A 23,665-nucleotide genomic window follows, 5' to 3' on the forward strand; every position below is an offset into this window, starting at 1 on the left:
TCCTCGTTTTTGGAATTTGTCCATTTTTTGTATGACAAGGATTGGCATGAAAAATGCGACTCCGACGCTGCTAACGTCAGAGTTCCGTAAAAAAATCTGGTGAATCGGGAGTCGATTCAAAGTATCGACCTCTATTTAGAGCAGGGGTTCTCAAAGGGTGGGCCATGGCCCACTGGTGGGCCACAGAGTATTTTGAGGTGGGCCACAGAGCCATTTAGAAAATTTCAGAATTATTGTAAGTTTATTTATATTTCTTATGTTATTCGCTAAAAATACATTCGTATTATCTAATTATACGTAGGCTACATAAAGCTTTTCATCCGACTCTGATTAGACGTATAGTGGCACGCATAAAGTCAGCTTGTACAAATCGAAAACGTTCGGGAAAAACAGTGGCTTTTTCTATTAATTGGCTATGACAACCTACGGCTAACAGCAACTAAAATAATTTCTAGCGTATAATAACTAGAAGAGAATGTTGAAGTAACCGAGTATTCCGGCAGGGTCATATGTCGTATGCCGTTGAAAGGGGTATGCAATGAACTCGCAATGAAGTGCAATTGATGTACAGATTTACCGTACTTCGGCAGGCCGTATTATTGCAAGCTAAACATGGCCATGATTGCAAATTATGAGCAACTTCTGGCGGAGGTATACTGCACCACTGCAACAACAAATCTTAATGGATTGAGGATTTATCGGCGCGCATTAATCTTTGAAGTCGATTTAAAATGTCCGGCCTGGAAATCATTGTACATACTGAAATAGTCACGGGGATTGATTGTATCATTGCATTGAATATTCTGACATCGCAACTTCAGTTGTTCTGGTACAAGACATACAAAGTACATCATGCATATTGAAAAATCTTTCTCCAATTCACCAATGAATTGTTCGAACCCGGCCCAGAATGATTATAATATTCCCCACAATAGTATCACTAAAGGAGTTCTAGCTTATGATCTACCAGGGTCGTAACTGCCGCACCCATATCCCTAATTGGGGGAGCTCGAAGGGGCCCAAGATTATTTCGTTGGTCGTTTGTTGAATGATATTTATGCAACTTGAATTTTTTTTTCGCGCTTAGCGCGATTTCATGTCCCGGGAGATCGAGATTGAAATATCATCAGTTAGAGAAAATTGCGCATATTTTAGAGAAATAGGCATATCAGCGCTGTTCATGACCACGCATTAAACAGGATTATGACTCCAAGACATCAGGTGGGCCACAGCACATTTTTAAAACGGAAAATGGGCCACGGCCAAGAAATGGCTAAGAACCCCTGATTTAGAGTCATCCTGAGTAGGCGTACTATTGGTTGAAAATTTTGCAACATCACCAGTTTTCCTCTCCGGTGCTTGAAAAGTGTTCTCTATTTAAGATCTCAAAATATGGCAACCCTACATTTGGCCAAAGGCAATATTTGACCGGTTTGCCGAGCGCTAAATTTGAGAACACGGTTATTAATCGAAATATGACGCTGTACTGATGATTACCAAAATATAAATTTCGTTCTGCTCATAGCCCTGTAATCCCCCAAAATCAGCCTCGCATTTTGCTTTGCGACTGAGTTTGGCATGGTGACGCAGATATTTCGTCTAGAATTACTATATGCCGCAACCTTTATAGGAGCAAGGATTGCTCAGCTGCTCAATCGGCGGCGCGGCAATGAGCAATGCGCTTATGGTCCGATCGCGTCGCAGAGAAACGTGGTGCTGTTAATACTTTATGCAGGTGCTCTACACTACATGCTATCAGCGACAGCGGTGAGGCTAATGGGGGCTGACCGTTCAGAGAGTTTACAAATATATAAGCCCAAAATGGAGGCTGATTTAATTAGCATCATCATTCTTAGGCTAACATATTAGCACTCTTCAAACGCAATTCAAGATATAGATATGGACGGAACATGTCTGTAGACGTAAGGAAATGTATCTGCTCTGCGCTAACCCCAGGATTCATGCTACACCATTGCGCTGTGATTGTCAGGTTGTTAGCTATCAGTGAGGCAAATCCATATGTGCCTCACCTGGTCATTACACGTCACCATTCCTGATTTCACATTCCTTGGAGATTGGGTCCCTGACGTATAAATGTTTAGATTTTCGGAATAAGTGCGACAATAGCATTTGACTAATCCCAGTTATTAGTTACAAATTTTGAGCTGTTTGTGACGAGTTGCAGTTGCAGGCAGTGCCTCACCTGACCGTACGTCACTGCATGCTAAAGATAGTTAGATGCTTTATTCATCCACTCCATCCCCAACACCAAAACACGTGTACATTGTACAAACTGTACATCCCATATCAACAAGATAACGTTCATCACGTTAACTCAGCAAAGCAGGAAGCTATCAAGCAGACCTGGGCATAGCGCGGTCCGCGAAAGGTTGCTTGGAATTCAAAACATAAAACTTTTATGTAGATATTCACTGGGCAGCATTTACTAACAATGTAATTTTAGTACTAAAATTAAAATACCCTGGATAGTAGATAATATAGCTAAAATGTTTCACTCGGCCCGCCATCGTTTTTCAACTTCTCATTTGACCCGCGGAGGAAAATAATTGCCAACCCCTGCTATTGTGCCTTCTCTACCTTCCCATACAAACATAATACCAGATTCTGGAATTCCTACGTAGTTTCACATCAATACATTTACCTGAACACATACATTCATGCATAAGTTGTAACATTGAAGAATAGCAAGAAAAATGAAAATCATACATAAGTTGTTCTAAAACGTCAACATAGTCAGAAAAACTCTGGGTAGTGATTATCCTACAAAGAAGCACAATAAAAAAGAATCGCGGAACAGTAAATGCAGTTATTTGCAGGGAAGACATCTTATAATATGTTTGAGTTTCATGTATATTTCATCAACTTGATTGCAGGTTAACATTGCAGATACTGACAAGCAATATCTTGTATAATGTTCATCACGAAGGTCCTGCAACAAATGATACTCTCAGTTAATATTCACGTGTTAACATTGTGCTTTCCTACAGCTAATAGCGTTCTTATACGATCACAGAGCCGAGTCATATTGCAAGCGAGTGATAATAGGAAGCTTGGCAGATAAGAAATGGCGAAAATCCAACCAGCTGTCTAATTGTCTGAAAACATTGTTGAACTAATGGACAGAAGCTCATTGGCAAAGACGCCAACATCCAGACGAAAACGGGTCATGAAAATGCTCCCCATATGATACTGAATAGTTGAATAAAACGTGCCTTGTTCAACTACAAGATGACATCCTCTAGAAGTGCCAATTAAAACGACAGGCAGGGCACTTCATCACAGTTCAGTTAACAGTTGAAGTTATTTCAAAAATTCCTAACGCTGAAATGCTCTTGCAATACAATTGAGTGATAAAATAAATGATTACCATTCGGACTCTTGTCTCTTAATTTCTCCAACTCCTCAAGTTCGACAGACGAAACAGTTTCAGACTCTTCGCCAATATCGCCTTCAGGAACTACATACACTGCTTCGATCGAGAGTTGCTCGCCCTATTCAACATCCACTAATCAATATTCGTAGAAACGAGTTAATGCAGACTTTATACATTTGAGAAATAACGGCTTCGAATCATCAAATAGTAGTGGCAGCTCCTAATCTACAAAACGGATATCCCCCCATGACAAACTAGACCATACCTCTTTACACAGGATTTCGACGGCTTCTTTATGTACAACTTCGCGCAGCGATACTCCGTTCACGGATAGCAGAGCATCACCCACATACAATTCTCCGGATCTTTCGACTACTCCACCAGGGTGGACTTCGGATATCAAAATTGGAACACCATGGTCTCTCCCTCCCTGAGTAAAAATGATAGTATCATCAAACATCTTTTTAACTGACTCACCAGTCCACAGTCCAGTAATTAACTCACGGTGATGGATATACCCAGTCCTTCTTGCAAATCCTTTTTCAGTACGATTTTCCTAATCTCGCCAACACCTTGATTGCTGGAGGAATATATGTCCTGAAAGTTTGAGTTGATATTGCAGCATATACTATAGTACCGAGTCGATAATGCGATTTTGGTAAGGAATATAAAATGAATTAACAATATGTTTGCGTAAAGATAAAGAAACTGTATAGTGTAGTCAGTAGTAGTAAGGCACTGCATCCGTATAGTATGTATATATATTTATGGGTATATATGATGGCCACTGTTCAAAGAATCATATACATCGTATAGCATCGGTTCACATGTTCTATTAGACTTGTGGTAATACCTGTCTGGGTGGTGCCGGTAATGATTCTTTCCCGCGACAAGCTTTTATGACAGTCTTTTGGCGATGAAGGTGGATCTCTGCTTCCAGTTGACTCCACATCTTTTGAAAATTACTCGTTTGTACGTTTCTGCCAAGAAGCTGAATTTGCTGGATTCTGCAAGAACGGAAATCTAGTAATGGAGTGACGCTACTTGTACAAAATGAGGGCATTGTCGCCTAGGCTCAACATCCTCACGAACAACGGCTATTGAATTCAAATTTATCCCAGGAAAATATCTTTCTCTGGGACCAATCGGTCATCAACTATGCAGGGAACACAGGTGGACTACTTGGCTTAGAGAGAAGCTATCTATATTTAAATTATGCATATGCCACAACAGATATATCGTCATGATAGTAAGCAGAGCGAAGAGCAGGGAACACCTAAAGTTTTATAAGTTAATGCAAAATTAATATTCTATTATATTATTTATGCAACTGCTGCATTTTGAGAGTCTGTGATTTCAAGGTCCTAGTTTTCCTGATATACTATGTGGAGCGATCCGCTGAGCAGAAGTTACGATACCGGGTATGCCAGATGTAGCACTGGATAACTACAGCGATCAAATAAATCTATTTTTATGGCACAGGGATTAGATATACACAATTATTATTAATTTCCCTTGCATGTATTTTTCCATGTAATTGACATATCTTTTAGAGATTTTACAGTAGTTTCAGTAGTAATCGTAATCCATTACATTGATGCATTAATCTTCATGTGCATAGGTAGGATTCCGTAGGAATATATGAATACAAAACCATTACAAATAGGGATCGGTGCTAGTCTAAAACTTGTAAGCTCAAGGAAATTCATGTCAATTATGATCATCGTCATCGTAATGACCATCATTAAGCTAGTTATAAATTTCAGGTAACATTGCCGGTGTAGACTACTGTCTGTATCGGGTCATGTTTGCGGTGTATCAAATGTATCATTACAGGCCTACTTGGTCTAGGAGTGTGCGAAAATATGTAGAAACATAAAATATGTATATTAGACAGAGGTGATTAAAGTAGTCATCCAAGTAGAAGAAACAATGTAAATTTCCACTCAAGTAAGTAAAGTAGCAGTGATTTCCAAATAAGTAAAAAAGTGAAGTATTCTAGTTAGCCTATTTTGCCTAAAAAGTGAACACTATGAAGTAGTAGTCTAAAACCAGACATGGGGTAATCGTGATTAGTAATTGTAATCGCAATCGATTACATTTGAAAAAATTCCGAAGTAATCGTAATCGGCTGCTTCCCATATCTAATCGATTTATCTGTGGAAGAACGACTACTTTTTATTTGTACAAGGACTATGACATGAACTGAACATTCGTGAACAAGGAAGAGATATCATACCAGATTCGCCACTACTCATTATATTGTCAGAAGCAGCCTATTAGCTTTGCTCGTCATTAAATAAGAAGTATCCACAGTAAATAGATATTCGTTGTACGTGCATTAGTGTGATTGTAAGAACACCCGCCGTGCCGTATATCAGGTTATCAACACGTCTCCGCTCTGCCTAGTTTAAAATAATAACTTATGTGCTGATGTTTGGTTATGCTTAGTTAACGAGGTTTGACCGTTGCTGCTTGGCGAGCAGTAGGCGTATGTAGTGCTTACATACACCGGAAAAAGATTTGAAATTTTGTACTTGCCAAATAATACATAAAGGTTTCCACAACGAAGCAGGTAAAATCAACAGCTGGTGATATATATATCATAACCAAGCCGTTTCTCGTAATGGCAGCTTGCAGTACAATATCTGTATCAAGTTGAAGGCAGAATTTTATGTTCGCTTTATCTTATTCTCATATGACTCTACTTGAAACGGGCGCAAATCGTTCACAATTCTTTACTCAACATTGGGACTTGCCGCCATGGCAAGTATATCATGTTAGCGTGGGTTGTTGCTAGAATCAGGACCAAAACAGCAATTCGTTCCCCAGTCCAAATGTTGGTCTTTGGCGCCCATAGGGTGGTATTTTAAAGCTGAAGACTGAATTTCGTCAATAGTATTAGAAGTACTTCGTTATTGATCCCATCTGATAATACATAACACAGTATAAAATGATAATTTAATCAGAGATTATACGCATCAGGGTTGGCAGATTGACTCTTTTAGGGGTCAAATTTTAAAATTTCGCTCTCTTTAGAGACAGTTGGCCCACAAATAATTCGCTTGGCTCCTCGGCTGTTTGTTTTCAATATTTGGCTCTTTTTGGAAGCAGTCGGCTTGGACTATTCAAGCTATTTAAATAAACGTCTTTTGGGAATTACGCTGAGAATGTTTATGCCAGTGCATATCATTCGAGTGGAAACACTGTAGAAGATGTAAAATGGGAACTGTACCTGTTGAATGTAAAACTGTGTTGGAATTGAAAATAGAGATTGGGGACTGGAGGCTTGGAAGCAGAAAAAGACCCGAAGAGTATCCTCATAGTCTTAATAATGTTTGGTAAAAATTTCAAAGAAAAAAAACCTTCAACATAACTGGACATTAATTTGAGTAGCCTATATAACTTGAATAATTTTGAAATGTAAAGAAACTATTTCTTAATTGTTGATTAAAATTGAAAAAATTTACTCAGTGAAATTTTCATAACTCTCATATTATAACACGAAAGTTCATTCAGTTGCAAAAGGCTCGAAATAATAACGGGTATTGCAGTTGGATTCGGTGTCCTAAAATACTATCAACAGTTGTAGTGGATTCTGAGTTCCACAACAGTAACAGCAATATTAATCTGGAATTATTGGTGATTGAAAAAAGGTCTATGGGCTATGCTGCAACGTTATCAACAATTTGGCTCTTTTTGGCCGTTTTTTGGACACTTTTTTTTCTCAAAAGATGTTTGACAGCCCTGTACACATACCTTCCAGCCAACTCTTTATCCAAATATTTCGCAGCAAGCCTCGCACCAAATAATTCTTTTTCGGATAAAGATAGAGAACTTCTCAGCCTCTCATTGTCGGATTGCATTTGGCGAATTTGCGCTTCTACAAGGGCTTGCTTTTTAACATCTTTGCGATAAGTTTTCAATTCTTCCTCCTGAACAGACAGAAAAAGTTGGAGGATCGAAGTTAGAAAATGTAGTTACGTGTTCTAGAAGCGCAGATGGAATGGACTTGACACTGATGGATTCGGGAGTAATCTAGGACTGGTATGTTTTGGAATTATCAAGACAGATGACTCACCACATTAGCACGAATCTTCGTCGCATCATCAGAGTCGGATGCCACTGTACTGTGAAGCTGAAGTTGAAGTGAATGAACTTGTCGCAAAAGCGATTTGGTTTCCGCCCTCAAGGTATCACTCTCAGCCTGGCAGTCGATGAGATCCGCACGGTAGTTGATGAGCTCAGCCTGTGAAATGATATGCACAGGATTTCCATATAAAAATCGTCGATATTGAATTCGATGCTGATATCGTCGGTAGGGAAGCCTACTTGAATACGTGTTCTGACTAATTGTATCATTCAACTAATATATTTTCTTAAGTTTTGATTGAATGATTGCTTGCTTGACAGTTTATGACGATGGTTGTAGATATTCAGTGCGTGGATCGCCTGTGACGGTTGAAGGAAGAGAGAGGTTGACTTTTCGGTTGTGTACTGTTGTGCTATTGTGGCAATTACTCTTTCAATCTTAGTAATATAGCCTACTTTGCATATCTTCTAGACCCTAGTTCAGGTATAGGCAAACTACGGCCAATAACACCGTTTTGTGTGGCCCCTGAAAGAAGAATTGTGTTGAAAATATTGATAGAATGCGTACTCAAAATCGAATTACTGCAGGGACTCAATCAAACTTTTTCTTATTATATTTCACCACAATAATTAAATGTTATATTCTTACCATAGTATATTTTTATTTCATTGATGCCATGATAGCCCGACCTCAAGGCCAACGCATTCAAAAGATTTCAACTGGTAAACATTGCAAATAGTCAAAATGGGGATGACTTTCAGACCACAAGTGTAATTTAACATTGTCCACTCCAGTTTACTACTTTTAGTGCAGGCTTGGAAAGACCGATTCTCACGTGTTAGGTACATTCGTTCTGTGAATGTGCAGAAGTATTTATATATATAAATCACAATTTTATACAGTGCGGCCCGCAAATGGATTAAGATGTTGAATGCAGCCTGCAAGCTAATCATTTTGCTCACCTACATCTGCGCTATAGTTGGACACATGGACAGTTTTGAAGTTCACCGAGGCTTCCGAATTTTGTTCAATATGGAAGGAGCTCATTATCCATTCATTGCCATTTAATATTTTCAAGTCAAACTAGCAAGCACTATATATTAAATTTGAGCACTTCTGACCAAGGGAAAATGAACTTGTTCTCACCTCTAGCTTGGCATTTTTCTGCACAACATTCTGTGACTTGTGGCAGATTTGAGCGAAACAGGAGCTCAAAGAATTCATTTTTTCTTTAGCAACCGCAAGAACATCATCCAGGTCGTCAAGATCCGGGTCTGACAGTAGCGTATCGAGATCGACGAAGGATCGATCGAACTGCTTTTCCAGTGTGTCAATCCCCGAAAGAAGAATAGAAACTGAGCTCATGGTTACAAGTGCTTAAGACCTTATGAGAACCAGATTGTGGAGCTACTAGGTTATCAACAACACAGCTCAAGGAACCCTGCAAAAGCGCGATAGGGCGATAGGGTTAGCGACGTTAGCGTCCGCGCACATCAAAGTTACTGAACTCAAAAGAGAAGCAATGAAGTAAGCGAGTCGTTGACGATGAGCGGATGAGTGTCAGAGATGAGCGGATTTGAAATTTCTATGTCCTAATCCAATCCAAATCCGAACCTTCAAATCCATATCCAAATCCTAATCCATAACTTTTTCATATTCAAGTCCATGTCCAATCCTAATCCGATTTCAACTAGAAATTCAGAAAAAAAACTAATTTATGCAATGGAGGGATTCGAAAATTTTCTTTCACAACCAACGATTCACTTGATTCAAGATAAATTAGTAACCATAAGTACATTAATAACTGATCTGAATTAAGTTTGTCGCATTCGCCACACGACATTTCAATCTCCCAGAAAATAGGTAAATCCAATCCAAATCCTAATCCGTTCTGAATAAAATGTCTAATCCAAATCCAATCCAAATCCGACAAAATTTCACAAATCCTGTTTTTTCAAAACCTAATCCTAATCCATGCTCATCTCTGATGAGTGTGATGGAGGAACTGTAACCAGCGATGCATGAATGAACGATAGTGGAAGCATAGTGTCGACCATAGTGTCCTATATGGTGTCGACCATAGTGTCCTATATGGTGTCGACACAGGCAAATCTCACGCCTCAGTGAAATTGTATCACGGCACAATTTCCATTTGGCTACAGGCAATTTGACGGTCATTTTTGACCGGCTGGCCGAGCATTAAATTTGGTAAAACGGGTATCAATCTAAAGCTGACTCTGCACTGATTACGAAAATATAAATTTTATTCCGCTCGTGGCCCTGGAACTCCCATAATCAGCCTCGAATTTTTCATTGTTATGTAGGCTTATCATATTTTGGAAATCTAAAAAGAGGACACTTTTTCAGAAATTTCAGACTTGCAAAACCGGAGAAGAATTCTCAAAAACCGGTGAATTTTCCCACTATGTGATCGGTTGACTAAAAAAAAGGTCATCTACTCCGCTCAGAGCCCAAAATACTGTTTTTCTCCCTACGTTGCCGGGTGGATGACTAAAAATAAAAAATAAAAAATAAAGGTCATCTTTTCGCTCAGAGCTAAATTCACCGTTTTTCACTCCGAAATACCCGCCGGTGCTTCACTTCTGTGCTAATTTGCGGCATATCACTCGCAATTTGCTCTGAATCTGACCTAAATTTTCAAATCCCAATGCAGCCGGTCAAAAATGGCCGTCAAATTGCCTGTAGTCTAATGGAAATTGCGACGTGATACAATTTCACTGAGCCGTGAGATTTGCGTATGTCGACACCATACAGGACACTATGGTATAACCATAGCCTTTATAGCCCTTATAAAAGCTATGGTATAACAAACAGCCATCAACGGCTAGTCCCAGTTCTGATTTCTGAAGAATCGAACATCTCTCGAACGCCACCTGCTGGGTGAACAATCAAAATACTACTACAGGATAGGACAACAATGGCTGCTCAGTTCGCATTCGCATTCCATTGACCTCCGATTCCGCAGTCAAAGTGCAAACGTCAGTGATATGATCGAATGTATGTATGTAGTGATATACTGTGTGTGTGTGTGTGTGTGTGTGTGTGTCTATCTTATCTCTATCCTTACTGAAGTCACTGAACTTCGTTGCAGCATCGGCAGAGCCGTTGGCTAGACTACAGTGCATTATGTGCTTGTCTTCTTCCTACGCGTAAATTAAGTTAGTGAATATCCAGTTGGTACCTTACTGTGTTTTGTTTATGATTGTAATTTAGTAAATTACATGCAAAATATTACTATGAGGCAACTGGTGCCGGTAGAACCGTACGACATTCCCTAAGAAAAGCTGTAATGACGCTAAAACTGGAAAGTTTCATAGCAATGATAGCTAGCATAGTGTAAAACTATAGAGGATGTATAGTAAAACGATGCTTTGGGACTTCAGCAGTCAGAAGTGTATACAATATATGCCAAAGCATTGTACCATAGTGTATATTTCTTACTGCCATTTTTTTTATAGATATGGGTACCTAAGATGTTCCTCTGGAACTTTGTATACTATAGGCTCGAAAGTGATGGTGTACCTCGTGTTCAACTACACTTGTAGAAACGGAAGCGGCTCCAATGGATCAAGCGGCTCTCTTACTCCATCTGTGTCATCTGCAGTCAAGATCGGACTTACCGCAACATACATTACGTTGTATTTCATTCTATTCGTTGTCGTATACACGCAGTTGTGGCTGATACTGTATTATCGGTACAAGAGAATCAGCTTCCAGACAGTGTTCTTATTTCTCTGTGCAACATGGAGCGGCCTTCGAACCACACTTTTTTCATTTTACATCCGTGATACCAGCAGAGCCAATACGTTACCGATTTTATGGGACTGGCTTTTATATTGTTTTCCCGTTTGCTTGCAGTTCTTCACGCTGTGCCTTCTTAATTTGTACTTTTCTCAGGTATGTAAATTTAATACCGATGTTAATGAAGCTCGAATTATTATCTATTACTTCATTTTGCAGGTGATGTTCAAAGCTAAGCCCAGGTATGCAGCCAATCCAAGGAAATTCAAGTAAGTATGAAACACTACACAAGTGGTAATTTGTGCTCTCAGAAGCACTAAAATATGTTCATGTCTATTGCTGATTGTTTTGTTATTTTGCGAATGATTTTTTATTATTTTTATACTGGTATTTTTTAATATCTCCTCAATTCTCCAGTCCAATTCGGCTAGGGTTACCATACGTCCTCTTTTAAGAGGATTTGTCCTCTTTTTTGACTTTTTTGAAAGTGTCCTTTGAGATTTTGTCCTCTTTTATGAAAATTTAGGTCAGATTTAGAGCAAATTGCGAGTGATATGCCGTAAATTAGCACAGCAGTGACGCTCTGGCGGGTATTTCGGAGTGAGAAACGGTGATTTTAGCTCTGAGCGGAAAGATGACCTTTTTTTTTTAGTCAACCGATCACAAAGTGGGAAAAATTCACCGGTTTTGAGAATTCTTCTCCGGTTTTGCAAGTCGCAAATTTCTGAAAAAGTGTCCTCTTTTAAGATTTCCAAAATGTGGCAAGCCTAAACTCGGCGTGATCATGACTAATTTGGTTTCAAAATCATAAGTGTCAGTCGAAGATCGCTTGATTTTCTGTTTCTTAGTTTCAAAACTGAATACGTTCAACATTCAATCATCCAGAAGACCAGACATAATATATACTCTAGTCATGCTTAGATCAATACTTCACATTCCAGTATCCTTTTACCCAGCTAGTGGAATTGGTGGCAATGTCACGGACAACTTTTTGTTTAATTACTTATTATTCTATGCAAAAAAACCACGGATATCTAGTTCTAGATATCCTTGAAGAAACCCTTCTGTCACGCCCAACTTATTGGTAAAAACAACCATGGTTTCTAGTCTGGCTTTTTACCGGCTTACATCCGTATCCACGTTTGTTGGCTATAGGGCGGGCATTCCCCATGGAGGTGCGAAGCACCAAGTCAGGGGATACAGGATGCATTGTGGAATTAGGCCTACGCGCTATCTAGAGCCCAAAATTATTCTGGGCAGATTTATTCTTAGTAATGCACGCTATTCCGTCTCAATGATTTTATTGAAGGCTTAAGGGGTAGCCTATGTGCGCTAACAATGTTAAGAAACACTGCTATAGGGATGACTTGACGACTTTTGTTTGCTGCCTTTTATTCCATTTCTTAGACAGAGTGTTGGTAATATCAAGTAGATCCAACAAGTTTAGAATGGGTACTTCATTATTGATTGCATCAGGAAGCTGGAAATATCATCTATACAGATGATAGTCAACAACTCCCAACATATGGAACCTTCCTAGGATTTCTAACTACAGTATGAAGTCGTTAAATCATTAGGCACCTATTTGAGTGGATACAGTTCAGTATTTAATATTCGGCATATATATTGCAGAAATCCTTTGCGGCTATTCTGCTTCACTTTGAGTGCAATATTTCTTGCAATGAATTTGGCATGTGCCATTGTTGTGTACAATAGCACATCGGTGAGTAATTGCGGCACCATGGTGCACGATCAGTAACATCATCCATTGTCACGGTTTCAGATTGTTGATCCCGATATTGATATGATAAAAAAGGTGGTCACCGCCCGTGTAGTGGTGAATGACACGCTTTTTATCATCGGTGGAGCTTGGCTGACATATTGCATCGTGCGAATATCCAAGACTACTTCTGCCAACATATTATTAGAAGCAAAAGGAACTACTGTGTGTCAAGCATCGACTGTGGGAGTGGTGATACTTCTACTTTACACGTCACGAGCCATATACAATCTTCTGGCGATCAGCCCACTACAGTGCAAAAACCAATTGTCGACTTTTAATTTTGACTGGTATAACGTTTCCGATCAGGTACGGTTGAAAATGAATAACAAAATTAAATATATAATATGTGAAAACTTATTTTGTTTCCAGGCAGATTTTATTGATGTTAATGACTTGACGTTTGTTTTGTTTGGTATTGTCTTGTTTGTGTGGGAACTTCTACCGACGACAGTTGTGATTATCTTCTTTCGTGTACGGAGACCTGTGCAAAGCATGGTTCGTATTTCAACAATTTCCCGAGTAGGCCTATTATATTGATTTTACTCCGTCAGTTTATCATTCTACTTGTTTGGTAATAGGATACACAGCAGAATCTGAGCAATTGGGTATCGCTTATCCTTTCGGGTTAGGACATTTGATCAAAAGAGTGAACCCTGAATCTTTACATCGGGCTTGCTACCATAGCAGACATGAATCACTTCTAGTGTCAGTTTCCTTACTTTTTCAATCGTTCGTTTCATTGCGTGATTCAACTATCATCGTAACATATTTCAGGTGATTGACGATGCACTAAATGCACACAGCTGCAGTTCCAGGGTGTATTTCTTTGACAATCCACATCGCTATGACAGCGACGATGACTGCAGCGGCAGCTTTTCGAACCGAGAGGAAACGTGAGTGCTGTTCGAAAATACTATTCAATCATTGCTCATGTTTCGGTGAAGTAGCCCGTTATATCTGCATTCCACGCCCCCGCGTTAATGCAATTCAGACGTTTAGAATGAGCGGTTGCCGTAGGAAACTCACTTACAACACAAGATATGCATGGAAGCATCACGTGATTTAGGATGAGTCATTTTGTAAGGCAAAAGTATTGGTTGCCTTCTTGTAATATCATTCGTGTCATACCACTCAGCAAAAGTTTGACAATTGGTGTAAACGTTGAGATCTTGTTGTTTATTGATACTGGAATTGAACTCTACGACTGAAGTCCTTGCTTGTTATGTCGCGCCAACTGCGTTTGCTGCTACACCAATTAGATCATCTTCTGTACATATTGCTATGAGTTATTGCCTCTTGATATAACATTGATTGGCTTAGTCACTTACAAAAATTCTTGCTATAACTATAATTCCTCTACTGTCACTACTTGCCTACTTTATTTAGGTTTATGCTATGCCATGACTCTTGCACAAACGGTTCCAGTTTCGCATACAAAGATATGCATCGTCTGATTTGCTGCATATTTTGAGCAGAATCCCCACACGACTAGTTGTGCCATGCATTACAGTTAGAAATTGCAACAATTTCTATTCCTTTTCGCATTTTTTTGCACATCACTGTGACGCATATTATGCTTTAATAGTTGTTGAGACTCGGTACCTGCTAATGTGATGTACGGTATTGTCAGTTGCTGTTCCAAACGCTCTTTCAGATGCCTTTTAAACTGATCTAGTTTTTTTTTTTCACTTACGTAGTAGTTTTTGTTTGTCTTAGAAAACCTGATTTATATCATTCTACACTTACTCATCAGGTGCAAAGCCATGAATTTGCGTGGTTAACGTCTCTATTCGATAGATAAGCCGCCACAGTGTTCAATAGCATTCTGCCTAATATCCTAACGGTAATTTCACAGCCTATAATACGTTTTTTTGCTCTGACCACGGCATAGAGGGCAGGGTTGTAACCAAGTCACAAGGTTCCGAGTCACAAGTCAATCTCACTTTTATAGTTTTGACTCGAGTCAGGTCGAGTCATTTTCAATTCACCACCGAGTCAAGTCCAAGTCAATTAGTAAAGGGTTAAGTCCGAGTCATAGTAATCGGTTTTCTCGCAGCCGAATTTTTGGCACACCCTTCGGAGTTCCCTATACTTCATTAGGGGTTGGTACGTCGTGACGCGGTAATGGCTGACGCCGAAATGCCTAATTGCCTATTTCTATAAATCATGCGTACATCTCGGAGATGGGCACCTAATAAGCAAGACATTTAGTGACACTAAATCGCGCCAAGCGCGAGAAGAAATCGAAAAATGTTGTAAAGGTTTCAGAAAAATACGATATGATTTAGGTTCATATGCAAAATAATTTTGGGCACTTTTCAAGCTCGACCCCTCTCCTATTACGCGGTTTTGGGTGCCCCAGATACGGTCCTGCACAAAATGAATGAATCGAAAACGAATGATCGCGCAAACTGCACTGTTTAGCGATGAGTCAGATCGTATCTGTTCTGCACTTGTCGCTCGTCAAATAACACGTCTTGGAACTTCAAGTTAAATCGAACATGTTTCAAGCCCTAATGTTACTTCACGAACTTCTGAATTATTTTAGAATTTGATGTTTTATTTATTCTATCAATGGACAAGCCTGCAACATTACATCTTGAAATTGAAGTATAAAATTGTAATATACCTTGCGAACCGGCAGGAATGTCGTCGCGGACCGCCACCGGTCCGCTGACCGGCGGTTGAGAACCACTGGTCCAGGCTACATATTTGAACTTTGACGTATTGCATTCTGTTATTACGTCATAATGGGTGATACTCGATTACTCGACTCGAAGCATATTACGTGATTCAGAATCGAATCACACAGGTACTCGATTTTGCCCAGCCCTAATTTCAACCCTGATATATGAGAAGCCATATATTTGCAAAAGACTCTGGAGTCAAATTTGCAATGACTCGAACTCGAAGTGACTTGGGTAAGGAGTTACCCACTGAGGACATTGCAATCAAATAATTTTTTCTATTCAATTCATATTTGTGCTTTGCAAGTCCTTGCACAAATCCGCATTCTCTGAAAAATTCTGTACTTTTGTGTGGTATTTATTTTGCCATTGAACACGTGGTCAAACGCGTTGAATTTTGGTGGCAATGGTCATTACTCGTTATCCATGCATGATTCTTATACACAGGTTCCGTACCCTTTCTTCTCATGGTGGAAGTGTACTAGGAGAAGGACATGAAAATTCCATTAACATGTCTTCCAACGCTCCCAGACACGGCGTGGCTTCATATCCTTCAGGCTTACCCAACTTTGTGAGAGAAAATCAACCCTTGCTTAGTCATCACAATCAAATTTCTTACTCATGAGCATTTTACCGAGTGCTTCTACTAATAAGCTGCTCATTACTGTGTGATATTGTTACGTTCTGTAGTATGTTTTTACCAGTTGTGTGGAAGATCGCATCGGTTATCCATTCGTACCAGATGTTTTTTATCGTTCCTTGATTTATCATTACCTCTCCTGACTGATCAATAAAATGTAAGACCAAAGCGTATCAAAAATTACCGTGTATTTTGTCATCTGATTTGTAGATGATCTCTTGCCCATAGCATGTTGCATATTGTATTCATTATGTGTGCAATATCCTTGAGTTGTTCGATTGCCTAAATATACTTGCGATGTAAATGTTTTACTTCAAAACCAGCTTGATACTAATTTACCGGTTTGTCACTTGGTACATTCTTTGTGCGTAGCACAGGTATATTCCAACACTGAGACAAATCACGAACTTCGGCCTCTGAAATGTCACTCATTGTGTACTGGTCAGCTCTTCAAATGCATGATGGTGTCCTCCATTACAAATGTGTACTTTGTATATTCAAATTCCTATCTTACCGGGTTCCGATGAATACTTGAGCTGGATGTGGGCTTTCACTGCTGTCGGTGGACATCCTACTTAAAAGCTGCGGCAGGTCTTCAAAACTGGTCCGGTCCGTGAAGGAAAATGTGTACAGGAAACAGTCGGCACTCGCTTGACAAGCCTTTCAGGAAAACTCAAAATCAGATATATCAGCCATATATAAGATTAAAGATACATACGTCTTTGTAATCTCCAGCTACTCTATCCTATCTGGGACCAGATGCGTTCGCAGTAGCTAATGTTCGTATGCAAAGTAGAAGCAGAAGTAATACGTAAATTCCATTTAATTATAAGTAGCAATTTCAAGGACATAGGAACTACTCAAAGTGGAAAAAGAATATGAAGCTCTGAAAAGGCAAGTAAGTAGATTCATGAAGTAGCTTACATCTGTTTGATGGATTGCATACATTTAGCCGTTGTCCTGAGGCCGGAGGCGTCATATTTTGAAAATACAGGCTGCAGTTACATGGCTACGCATCCGTCGCTACAAATATGTTCCGTTGCTGTGCTAGGACTATTATGTCAAGTTTTTAAGGCAATTTCGCTCAATAGTGATTCGTATTCCTATCCAAAAACTACTTTAAAAAAGTGTGGAGTTCATAAAAGTGAGTTTTGCCAAAAAAAATCAGTGGAAGTATTTCAAAACAAGGCAAAACCTACTAGACTACTCAGAAAAAGTAGGCGTAGGCTACTTTGTTGCTGACCACATCTTTTTGTGACTACAAATTTTCAAAGCCAGGACCAATGTTGAATTGCATCGAAGGATTTAACTGTATATGCAGAGACTCAGAAGTCTAGGCACTCACCGGCAATATATGGTCAAACTTCTTCATCGCATTGTCACCTACATCCCAGAAATTCAATCTGAAGTAAATGACTTTCCCACCGTCCCGTATAAGTGCCGGCCAATACACAGTCGTCGTTTCAATACCTGTGACGGGATCTGGTCAAACCAGTAGTATGGTAGGGTACCAAATTAACGTTTTACCTGATGTTTCGGAAAATGAGTCAGGGATGTTGGCGCCACATAGCTTGGCTATCGTGGCAGTTTTTCCGACGCCACTTTTGCCGCAGACGAATATTTTGTAATCGGCGGTTGTCACCTCCCTACTTGGCGGTAAAGACGGCCGTTCAAGTAGGCCAAAATGTCTTCGTTTTCCTCTGGAAATATGGTATTGCACGATGTATGTAACTTCAGCGGTCAGTACATAACGAACATGTGTATGACATACTTGTGGATTAGTGTCTTCAGATATTCTGCTGAATGTTCGCTACGAAACCAACTCATATCTATTGCCGTCATCGTGGTAGCTGAATCTGGGATACTTACTATACGTTATGTACAACTGATTGGTGGTGCAAAACCGGAATATAACTTTCATAAGTTTTACGTTATGTTTATGTTGTAAAATGTGATTCAGCGAAAATCGGTGATCCGATGCATCATTATTTTAGGTGTCATTACATTATGTGGTTTAGAAATTATATTGGGTTACTGAAAAATCGCCCCGACTACTCGATATGCTTCGTTCGATGGACATATTTGCCGTAATCAAACAGCTGTGTGGTGGTAAAAATGCAGTTGTTTCATTGAAGCAGCAACATAATAAAGATGGATGTGTTCGTACAACAAAACAACATGATTAAGTTCCTTTCGAAACGTGTCTGTGACAATGACCATTACTGTCATTGTCCTTCAACGAACATTGGTAAATATTCAATTTCGTCGCGTGGCATGCAGTTCGACTTCGAGGTGATGCGAACAAAGGATCTGCTAGCCTATAATAGGCCACGGAAAACTGCAATACATTTCGCCAAAATGCTCGTTGATGGACATTGTCAAATTGGACATGCACTGTTGCGCATTATCAAAAGAGGCATTTTCCATCTAAATCCTAATTTAATGTTTCAGTCCCCTTTTGTTATTGTTGATGGGTGTGCGCGCTCCTCTTTAATAAATTACTACTTTACCAGAAAAACCAGTATTTTCACTACCACGCATTTTTTTGCAAGAGTTTCGCATTAAAAATAATAATGTGGAATAATTTGGCAACGAACCAACACAAATTATAAACCACAGAAAGTAATGACACCCGAAATTTAAATAGCATCGATCAGCTGACAGCGATTAGTTGGATTAGTAGTCTGGTACCACCATGGAAAATTCCATGCTGATACTCATTCATTCATATTTGCGCAGCTGTAAATAAAACGAAGACACGGAGATGGGACTCTATCGTCCTTATCACTTGCTCTATGCGACCACAACTACGGAAATGTTTTTCTCACTGCTCATTATTTGTCACTGTTGTAATTACGCGAAGGAATGAATCATTGATAGCGTCGGTAGGCGTGGCGTAGAGATACTGTTTTAGCAAGTATACCAATGAAAACTTGAACGAAGATGACTGACGGACTCATCGCTGGAGTATATACAATACCCAGTATAACATTAGACCTATGTGAGGTGATTATCTGCGACTGTTACCCGTCAGTGTGTGATAATGTAGTTTTACTTAGCATTGGAATCAATGTCCTATGCTCACACAATTCCTTATCTTTTTTATATATTTTATGAAATTACTTCAACTTGGAGAATCATTGGGGTCAAGTGTAGAATACGGCCACCTCGAGAAAGTGATCCCCATGACCATCACCGATCAGTGTTGCACCTGAAACTTCAGTGCTGCACCTGAAACTGTCGGAATTCAGAGTGCTTCACGTAGTTACCGACTATGCTCCCCACTAGACCCTATAAATCCTGTCAAGGTTCCATATTATATCTTATCATATTATTATATCTTGAATTCACAGATACACATGCCGGTGACGAGCAAGATTACATTTTACATCGCTCGCTCGCATACCAGATGAACGGCTTGTACAAGAAATCGAAAGAAAGGGGAAAGGAAGCGACTTACTCCAATCTCTTCACCACATTATGTATTGTGTATCGCATTTTTATCGAAAATATAAAAAATAAAACGCATGACGCCTATGCCCGCGCAGTTGCCCAGAAAAGACCCGACGTAAGAAAGTACTCATGTACACTTATGTGAAGACACTCGCATAGTCGCGTATCATACCAAGTGTACTTTCCAGCCACAATAGTTATGTACAGACACTCGCATAGTCGGGTATGATACCAAGTGTACTTTTCAGCCACAATAGTTATGTACAGACACTCGCATAGTCGCGTATCATACCAAGTGTACTTTTCAGCCACAATAGTTATGTACAGACACTCGCATAGTCGGGTATGATACCAAGTGTACTTTTCAGCCACAATAGTTATGTACAGACACTCGCATAGTCGGGTATGATACCAAGTGTACTTTTCAGCCACAATAGTTATGTACAGACACTCGCATAGTCGCGTATCATACCAAGTGTACTTTTCAGCCACAATACTTATGTGAAGACACTCGCGTAGTCGCGTATCATACCAAGTGTACTTTTCAGCCACAATACTTATGTGAAGACACTCGCATAGTCGCGTATCATACCAAGTGTACTTTCCAGCCACAATAGTTATGTACAGACACTCGCATAGTCGGGTATGATACCAAGTGTACTTTTCAGCCACAATAGTTATGTACAGACACTCGCATAGTCGGGTATGATACCAAGTGTACTTTTCAGCCACAATAGTTATGTACAGACACTCGCATAGTCGCGTATCATACCAAGTGTACTTTTCAGCCACAATACTTATGTGAAGACACTCGCGTAGTCGCGTATCATACCAAGTGTACTTTGCGGCCAAGGCTACTCATGTAGGTACTCTCCAATAATAGGGCATGATACCAAGTGTACTTTTCAGCCACAATACTTATGTGAAGACACTCGCATAGTCGCGTATCATACCAAGTGTACTTTGCGGCCAAGGCTACTCATGTAGGTACTCTCCAATAATAGGGCATGATACCAAGTGTACTTTTCAGCCACAATACTTATGTGAAGACACTCGCATAGTCGCGTATCATACCAAGTGTACTTTCCAGCCACAATAGTTATGTACAGACACTCGCATAGTCGGGTATGATACCAAGTGTACTTTTCAGCCACAATAGTTATGTACAGACACTCGCATAGTCGCGTATCATACCAAGTGTACTTTTCAGCCACAATACTTATGTGAAGACACTCGCGTAGTCGCGTATCATACCAAGTGTACTTTTCAGCCACAATACTTATGTGAAGACACTCGCATAGTCGCGTATCATACCAAGTGTACTTTCCAGCCACAATAGTTATGTACAGACACTCGCATAGTCGGGTATGATACCAAGTGTACTTTTCAGCCACAATACTTATGTGAAGACACTCGCGTAGTCGCGTATCATACCAAGTGTACTTTTCAGCCACAATACTTATGTGAAGACACTCGCATAGTCGCGTATCATACCAAGTGTACTTTCCAGCCACAATAGTTATGTACAGACACTCGCATAGTCGGGTATGATACCAAGTGTACTTTTCAGCCACAATAGTTATGTACAGACACTCGCATAGTCGGGTATGATACCAAGTGTACTTTTCAGCCACAATAGTTATGTACAGACACTCGCATAGTCGCGTATCATACCAAGTGTACTTTTCAGCCACAATACTTATGTGAAGACACTCGCATAGTCGCGTATCATACCAAGTGTACTTTCCAGCCACAATAGTTATGTACAGACACTCGCATAGTCGGGTATGATACCAAGTGTACTTTTCAGCCACAATAGTTATGTACAGACACTCGCATAGTCGCGTATCATACCAAGTGTACTTTTCAGCCACAATACTTATGTGAAGACACTCGCGTAGTCGCGTATCATACCAAGTGTACTTTTCAGCCACAATACTTATGTGAAGACACTCGCATAGTCGCGTATCATACCAAGTGTACTTTCCAGCCACAATAGTTATGTACAGACACTCGCATAGTCGGGTATGATACCAAGTGTACTTTTCAGCCACAATACTTATGTGAAGACACTCGCGTAGTCGCGTATCATACCAAGTGTACTTTTCAGCCACAATACTTATGTGAAGACACTCGCATAGTCGCGTATCATACCAAGTGTACTTTCCAGCCACAATAGTTATGTACAGACACTCGCATAGTCGGGTATGATACCAAGTGTACTTTTCAGCCACAATAGTTATGTACAGACACTCGCATAGTCGGGTATGATACCAAGTGTACTTTTCAGCCACAATAGTTATGTACAGACACTCGCATAGTCGCGTATCATACCAAGTGTACTTTTCAGCCACAATACTTATGTGAAGACACTCGCATAGTCGCGTATCATACCAAGTGTAGTTTCCAGCCACAATAGTTATGTACAGACACTCGCATAGTCGGGTATGATACCAAGTGTACTTTGCGGCCAAGATACTCATGTAGGTACTCTCGCATAATAGGGCATGATACCAAGTGTACTTTGCGGCCAAGATACTCATGTAGGTACTTTCCACAGCCCTGTACTCATCAAATCTTGTTTCCAGCCACAATACTCAGGTGTATCATGTTTATTTGTGAAAGAACGAAACAAAGAAAATTGAACGAAATTGCAGGAATGGTGCATTCTCATATTAAAATTGATACTCTGGATGAGTCGCAATCGCATGAATGATATCGGGGAAGTAATGTGCCCTATCTCTAGTTCTTCGCCACATCCACTCATCAATATAGGAGGGCACAAAACTTCTTACCGAACCATTCATGCGATTGAATTTTCTTTTGCAATCTCGCCATTGACTTTCAATATTATTGGTATGCACGCCGTCGGGTGCCACGTATAAATCCTTATGACACACCGATTTGTGCGTATAATTCAGGCCCATTCCTGTTAACGAAATATAAATACTTTCATGAAAGTGATCGTTATCGTTGAAATATATATTTTTACCGTTTATGCCACGATATGCAGCCCATTGATCGGACCAAATTTCAGTCCCTGGAGCAATGTATTGCCGAATAATCGGCAAAAGTGTACCGGCGTCGCGACGATCGACGAATCGCATGAAGCATTGACTGCATAAAACATTTATTATTCTTTAAGTTTTGCTAACCTTGGGTGGTATTTTCTGTATACAAACTTCGTTGCAAGATCCACGCCTCCAAATATCCACTGTTGTGGGACGGGCCTTGCCTGGGCGTTTGCCCCACGGCCGCGCTTGGCTATGACAGACTCGTCAATAGCCACAACGTGTCCTAGACCACCAACGACGCCGGAGCCTCTCAGTAGCTCACTCGAGCAGACCTTGAAAATATCACAGAGTAATCATAGTGCCATGCTATACAATTAAACTTGGAAATTACCTCCCTGAAAAATTGACACCAGTCAATGCAGGTCCGATTACTGATCTTTAATTCGTGTATGATCGAGACCTGCAAATGGTCCTGTGACCAAAAGTAGAGGAGGTACAGTAGTTGCAATACCGTCAGATTGCTTTTGTAAAAGAAAGAACCAAGACGTATGCTCCAAAAATTCTTGCATTTCTGTGAATGAAAAATGTCACAAAATATTAGTTTCTGGCTCCAACAAAAAAAAATGTATGACTTCCTACCGGACAACGCCAGGCGGTCTGATCTTTGACGTTCCTGAATTTTTCAGCGCATGGCACGCTGCATTGTGGGCAATTCTGTTGCCTTGCAAGTAGTCCATGCTGCCTGAAAAACTGAATGGCTGCAGTGTTGCTTGACAGCGCGCCCATTCCAATGAGCTCTGGTATGCCTACACCAACTAAACTCGCCATGCTTAGGCTAC

The 23,665-nt window shown here is 40.0% G+C and overlaps 3 protein-coding genes and 1 long non-coding RNA gene across 4 annotated transcripts in view; 2 read left to right on the top strand and 2 right to left on the bottom strand.

Annotated features, from left to right (window-relative positions):
* The window catches only part of LOC145441219 (uncharacterized), a 114,011-nt gene extending 94,115 nt beyond the window's left edge, over positions 1-19,896 (top strand). The window contains exon 2 of the long non-coding RNA XR_013915772.1: positions 19,713-19,896. This is a non-coding gene — a long non-coding RNA (uncharacterized LOC145441219). The remainder of the gene's footprint in view (positions 1-19,712) is intronic.
* Positions 2,624-9,275, bottom strand: LOC145441214 (Golgi-associated PDZ and coiled-coil motif-containing protein-like). Its single transcript, XM_080319032.1, has 8 exons — positions 8,634-9,275; positions 7,476-7,643; positions 7,154-7,329; positions 4,248-4,401; positions 3,899-3,991; positions 3,660-3,824; positions 3,389-3,512; positions 2,624-2,950 (listed from the first exon to the last, which is right to left on the bottom strand). The coding sequence occupies exons 1-8, from the start codon at positions 8,850-8,852 to the stop codon at positions 2,940-2,942; spliced, it is 1,110 nt and encodes a 369-aa protein (XP_080175158.1). The 5' UTR covers positions 8,853-9,275; the 3' UTR covers positions 2,624-2,939.
* LOC145441212 (G protein-coupled receptor 137Ba-like) lies at positions 10,845-16,539 on the top strand. The gene is made up of 7 exons (XM_080319029.1): positions 10,845-11,405; positions 11,469-11,518; positions 12,882-12,972; positions 13,033-13,338; positions 13,402-13,527; positions 13,807-13,925; positions 16,167-16,539. Exons 1-7 carry the CDS (start codon positions 10,860-10,862, stop codon positions 16,342-16,344), a joined length of 1,416 nt encoding a protein of 471 aa, XP_080175155.1. The 5' UTR covers positions 10,845-10,859; the 3' UTR covers positions 16,345-16,539.
* Positions 16,533-18,330, bottom strand: LOC145441217 (ciliogenesis and planar polarity effector 2-like). The gene is made up of 6 exons (XM_080319037.1): positions 18,131-18,330; positions 17,887-18,059; positions 17,705-17,829; positions 16,874-17,019; positions 16,699-16,807; positions 16,533-16,641 (listed from the first exon to the last, which is right to left on the bottom strand). Exons 1-6 carry the CDS (start codon positions 18,199-18,201, stop codon positions 16,555-16,557), a joined length of 711 nt encoding a protein of 236 aa, XP_080175163.1. The 5' UTR covers positions 18,202-18,330; the 3' UTR covers positions 16,533-16,554.
* Positions 19,897-23,665: the final 3,769 nt, after the last annotated feature.

This window comes from Botryllus schlosseri, chromosome 6 (genome assembly GCF_051294905.1).
Source record: "Botryllus schlosseri isolate E-star chromosome 6, Bs_hap1, whole genome shotgun sequence".
NCBI lineage: Eukaryota > Metazoa > Chordata > Ascidiacea > Stolidobranchia > Styelidae > Botryllus > Botryllus schlosseri.